Source organism: Camelina sativa, chromosome 16 (assembly GCF_000633955.1).
Source record: "Camelina sativa cultivar DH55 chromosome 16, Cs, whole genome shotgun sequence".
NCBI lineage: Eukaryota > Viridiplantae > Streptophyta > Magnoliopsida > Brassicales > Brassicaceae > Camelina > Camelina sativa.
In genome coordinates this window covers 10,394,924-10,400,567 of record NC_025700.1, presented here as the reverse complement: position 1 = coordinate 10,400,567, position 5,644 = coordinate 10,394,924, and the positions used below count along the sequence as shown (strand labels likewise).

General features: G+C 38.0%; 3 protein-coding genes across 3 annotated transcripts in view; 1 reads left to right on the top strand and 2 right to left on the bottom strand.

Annotated features, from left to right (window-relative positions):
* Window positions 1–1,142, top strand: part of LOC104750301 (GDSL esterase/lipase At1g54790-like) — a gene marked incomplete in the record, with an annotated part of 1,977 nt that extends 835 nt beyond the window's left edge. Inside the window, 3 exon segments of the mRNA XM_010472076.2 lie at window positions 111–277; window positions 369–639; window positions 747–1,142. Of these exon segments, the coding sequence (XP_010470378.1) occupies window positions 167–277; window positions 369–639; window positions 747–1,015 (651 nt within the window).
* LOC104750302 (UPF0603 protein At1g54780, chloroplastic) lies at window positions 1,087–2,403 on the bottom strand. Its single transcript, XM_010472078.2, has 3 exons — window positions 1,901–2,403; window positions 1,621–1,813; window positions 1,087–1,412 (listed from the first exon to the last, which is right to left on the bottom strand). The coding sequence occupies exons 1-3, from the start codon at window positions 2,321–2,323 to the stop codon at window positions 1,165–1,167; spliced, it is 864 nt and encodes a 287-aa protein (XP_010470380.1). The 5' UTR covers window positions 2,324–2,403; the 3' UTR covers window positions 1,087–1,164.
* On the bottom strand, window positions 2,615–4,360 carry LOC104750300 (craniofacial development protein 1). Its single transcript, XM_010472075.1, has 4 exons — window positions 4,253–4,360; window positions 4,002–4,162; window positions 3,729–3,917; window positions 2,615–3,210 (listed from the first exon to the last, which is right to left on the bottom strand). The coding sequence occupies exons 2-4, from the start codon at window positions 4,158–4,160 to the stop codon at window positions 2,839–2,841; spliced, it is 720 nt and encodes a 239-aa protein (XP_010470377.1). The 5' UTR covers window positions 4,161–4,162; window positions 4,253–4,360; the 3' UTR covers window positions 2,615–2,838.

Below are 5,644 nucleotides of genomic sequence, written 5' to 3'. Positions count from 1 at the left end.
CTAAAACAGGTGGGGTTGATTTGAAAATATGTTGTTGGTGAGATGTGACGGATGCGTATACATTATATGATGTGTAAATGAAGTAAATATTGTTTTTGATGATTTGGTAGGAAGGAGATATGAAAAGTACTTACCACCACTTGATTATTATTCAAAAGGACTATACATGATTGACATAGGCCAAAATGATATAGCTGGTGCCTTCTACTCCAAGTCTCTTGACCAAGTTCTTGCCTCTATTCCTTCCATTCTTGAAACTTTTGAAGTTGGACTCAGGGTAAACCACTATTGTTAACTTTTATTTTCGTTAAATACCAGACCGACTCATGCAAACTTGACTAACAATTTCTGAAAATTTAATTTGGCAGAGGCTGTATGATGAAGGTGGCAGAAACTTTTGGATACACAACACAGGGCCTTTGGGATGTTTGGCTCAAAATATTGCCAAGTTTGGGACAGATCCAACAAAGCTTGGTGAGTTTGGTTGTGTTAGTTCCCATAACCAAGCAGCCAAACTATTCAACCTTCAACTACATGCTCTGTCCAAAAAAATTCAAGCCCAGTTCCCTGATTCAAATGTTACCTACGTTGATATCTTCTCTATCAAATCTAACCTCATCGCTAATTATTCCCGATTTGGTAAGCATTTTGTCGCTATATATAATTTAAATTTCCAAACTACATATAAATCTTCACCATCTTGATTCTTGAGGATGTTGGTTATAACAAAATTTTGATTGTTTTAGGTTTTGAAAATCCGTTAATGGCGTGTTGTGGAGTCGGAGGGGCGCCCTTAAACTACGATAGCCGCATTACATGTGGCCAAACTAAAGTCATTGATGGGATATCAGTAACGGCCAAAGCTTGCAACGACAGTTCCGAGTACATAAACTGGGATGGAATTCACTATACCGAAGCCGCAAACAACTTCGTGTCATCGCAAATATTAACCGGGAAGTATTCCGATCCACCGTTTTCAGACCAAATGCCATTTTTTCTAAGTTTAAAATTTTAGAAAATGCTGTTGGTTTCATTCATCCTTTAGTTTTCTGTCATTATTTACTTTATATTGCTCAAATGAACCAATATATGAAGAAACCGTAACAAAATAACCTGAGTTCTGACCTGATCGGTTTGGTTTACGAGAGTGAACCTGAGTTACTTTTACTTCTTGGAGACATAAGCAAAGTACTGTGCCATGGGAACTACAAAGGCAATTACAAGTAATCCTCCAACGACAAGACTGAACTGTCCTCTCTTCTCTTCGGTTTCTTCTTTCGTCTTGAAATTTGATTCTCTCTTGTTATCCTTCACTGCCGGACCCCCAGGATCTGGGAGACCGTCTATTGCTGCAACCAACCTTTTCGCACTGCTGTATACTGCCTCGTTGTATTTTTCGTCCGTTGCTAGTACTGCACCACCATACAATTCAAATACTTATCAGTTCCAACTCAAATTCAACATAGTTACTATCATGATTTTAACACTAGACTCTTTGGTAACTATTATTTATAAACCGAAAAATCCGAACCAAAAGCCTGATTGAAGACCACTAGTTTTGTGCACTAGATGCTGCATCAAAACCCTAACACTACACTAGACCAAGAGAGCCAACCATACCGGGAAGATTTTCAGAGACGGTAGCATCAAGAATGTTTTCACCAACAGCTTCAATGAAAGCAGGACCACCAGTAATAGCTCCTTCCTTCTGACTTGTGATCAAAACAACAATACCCTTGTTGTTACCTTCTTCAATCGAAGGATACCATTTCTCCAAAACTTGGTCTGCATACTCAAAAGCATCTGCTTTACTCTGCATAATTTAACCAAACCGGTTCCAGTTCAACTTCCGGTTTACTAAAAAAAAAATTTATAGGAACAAGGAAAAAAAAAAACTCACAGTGAGCTTTCGGACAGTGATGAAATTGAGTCTCAGTTTCTTTCTGTATTCAAGATCAGACAAAAGCTTCTTAAGATCTGACCTCGTCACTCGACTTAGAACACCAGCGTCGTCCACTACGTAAGTGTCTTTTGGAGGACCGTCGTTGAGGATATTGAACTCAGAGGCTAAAGCAGCGCCAACAGGTGAGAAACTGAGTGTTAGAGATAGAGCTAACGCAGCTAGTCCTTGCTTTGCATCTGTTAACCAATTTCTCGATTCCTGTTTAGTGGACCGGGTGAAGGAGAGGTGTTTAGGACCGGGGAATGTGGTGGGTTTTGATGAAAGAGACAAGGAATGTGAAGTGGGTTTTGTCTGGAGAGTGGACGAGGGTTTGGAGTTGACAGGAGGAGAAAGTGCACGAGGGGAGAGAAGGGTCTCCATTGAGTTCAGAGATGAGTTTTGAGTTTCAGAGATGGAGATTTTGATGCATTTTCTTGTCTTCTGTTTTGGATCGTCAAAGGAAGTGAAGGATTGGTCGAAATGTTAGATTTTCTGGATAATGTTTTTATTTCCACCACATTTTTGTGCCAACAGAACTTAACTATGCTCCTACGTGGCGCTTTGTTGTTGACTATTATTAAAGCTATCGAATACTATAAAAACTATGAAAAATTAAATAAACCACCCATGAATATAGATATCAAAAATTAATTATTTCGTATAAACATGAAATGCCATTAGAATTTTTTTTCTTAATCCTAACTCGAGCGACAAAAAAAAAAGATAAATACGAATCAACCAAGAAAACGAGGAATTGGTTTAGACTCTGCAAAGAATGAGACCAAATCACTTGAGAAAAGTCTTGCTAAGATCACTTCTCCAACAGAGCAGAAAACAAGATTACTTACAGCAGAATTAAGAAGAAGAAGAAGGTTAAAAGAGTCGGTGGTCACATTTCAGACATCATCGTGTCTTCTCTTGGACTGAAGAGCTAAACGAGCGTCTCTCTCTTTCTCAAACTGTCTGTAATCAGCTCTCTCCAAGAAACTGACTTTGTCGAGATACTTGTCTGAGCTTTTCTTGTACTTATCTAGCTCGTCTTCGACACCTTTGTTTTCCTCCTTATACTCTCCCCAGTCTTTCTTCGTCTTGTCCAAAACACTCAGCTTTTGTTTCTTTTTTATCTGCTCAAGAACCGCATCAACCGCTGACGGCGCTGCCGAGGAGGAGGAGCCTTTGTTTCCTCGGTCCAGTGCTTCTTTTGAATCCGCTTCCACTAACCGCTTTACTTCGATTTCTTGACCCGCAAAGTCTTTAACCTCAGTTATCTGGAAGTGATCGAGAAGAACATATACATTAACCAAATGAATGCTCACCAAGTGCAACTAATTAAATTCTAGTCCAACCACACCATCCATTCTTCCTAGTTCCAAACAGCTGACATGTTCTTAGATTCCATCAATTCGGAACCAATACACAAACTCAAACAAAATCCACGGTTTATATTTACGGATTGCAAAGGTTCAATCAAACCACATATTAACTTGAGACAGAGATTCTAGTCCTCAAATCATCTTCTTGCTTCCAAAGAGCTGATAGGATCTCTAACAATACCGAGCCAAAACACATCTTTTTCTAAAAAAGCAAACTTTATTTACGAATCACAAAGGTTGGAACAAACTATATTTTATCCTAGTTCCAAACAAGTGATAAGTTACTTCGATTTTAAACAATAGCGAGCTTTATTTGCAGATCAAAAAGGTTCAATCAAACTACAGTTGAACTTGACAAAGAGATTTCAATCCTAAAGAGCTGTTATAAAATATCATAAATTGAAACAACTGACCTCAATCTTTCCCCGGCTGGAAGCAGCTGCAGCGGTTGCAGTAGCGTTTCTCACAGCAGCTAAAGCAGCAGCAGCAATACTCTTAGCCTCCTCACTACAAGTATGATTCAAAACACTATCTTCCTTTGCTACATTCGAAACGCAATGATCCTTCTTCTTCCCATCCACGCCAAGATAACTTTTCCAATTCTACAATCATAAGAAAATATTCAAAATCCCAAAACATAACATTCAAAACGCAAAAGAGAGAGATAGAATGAAGACAAATCTCACGTTATTAGCTGGTTTTGTAGCGGGCAAAGCGGTTGATGCGACAAAATTGAACCGCTTATTTGGAACTCCTTCGTTCATCCGCTGCCAAATCTCAGAAACTTTCTTAGATACAACACTGCTCGAACCACTTTGCTCCGGAGATTGCTCATGCGAACCCATACCTATGGGGAAAGATTTCAAATCAATTCGTATTCGTATTCGATAAATTTAGGGTTTTGATAGAAGATATCATCGAAACTTTATCGGATCACCTGGAAGTGCCGGCCGACGAAAACCCTAATTGATGGAACTGTCTACACCAATGGACGACGGCGTCGATGAGGCAAAACTTTTTTTCTTGTATTATATAATTGACCACTATACTTTAAAATAATCCACCAATAGCCCCAAAACTTTAAGATATGTTACATTAACTCCCTGATGATGCTGATGGTTTATATAGGGCATTTTTCTTTTTGGTTCATATGTGAGTTTTTTAAAACATATGACATAAACTAGGACTCAATTACACCAGTCTTGCTGAAACCATTGTCCCAGTTAGTAGCTCTAGACAAGGTTTTAGTTTTAGAAATACATGACATAAGAGCACCAGTTTCAGTAACACAAATCATTTTTAAGCGAAGCTCATAAACAACAAGAGTCGTTACAATCGTCAGGTGAATCTATAGCACCACCACAAGAAAAGTGTGTCCAATACTATTGATCAAAATAGACAAATGTGTCCCCAAAACTAATGATCATACACTCTAACAAAAGTAACTCAGTTTCTTCTTTGCTTTGTGTTCTTGGATTGGTTTCCCTTTTTCTTCCATTTCTTATTCGTAACAGCTCTACTCTTCTCCTCAATCTCCTTAACTTTACGCTTCCTGTAAAACCATAATCAGCACAAACACATTCACTTAGCAAAGACTCTTAGCTACAACATCTCAATTCTTAAAGACACAAATTCCCAATACACTATTTGAATACATAAACCACACATTTATACTACCAGTCTAATACCTATCATAATACTTGACAGAAACGTTAGCGATGGAAGTGAAACAAACATTATACACACCAGGCCAAGGGCTAAAAACTTCTAAGATTTTAACATAGCCACATACTTCCAATTCCATTATCAAGTCCAGAGTTAGAAGAATTTAAGTCAACGTATCACAAACTAAAGGTTTTGCAACCAGTTAACCGAAAAAGACACGCTACTGTTTGTGATACAGAATTTAAGCTTTTTCCTATACATTGTTTCTGAATTGACAATGGAAGTAACTAACCTGTACTGAGAAGCTTTGGGATCTGACAGCAACTCATCAGCAAGAGTAGCTTTTCTATTCTTCTTTGTCAATCTATTATGGTACTCTGCAGATGGTTCAATTACTGTGCCAATCTGTTTTATATATTTTTTTTGACACATAGGAAACAACAAGAGTTGGTGTTAAGACAAAAGCCGAAACAAAAATTCATGTCTTTGATCTAGTTTGCCATTCTTGAAACTTGCCTGGAAATATTTCTCAGCTATTTTAGACCGCGTAACAGCCTTCTTGTAGTGTTGAGCAGGATCCATTACAGTTCTCAACTACAATTAGAAAGGTGTTAGGACGTCGAAACCAAAATAGACAACAACAAAAAAAAAAAAAAAAAAAAAA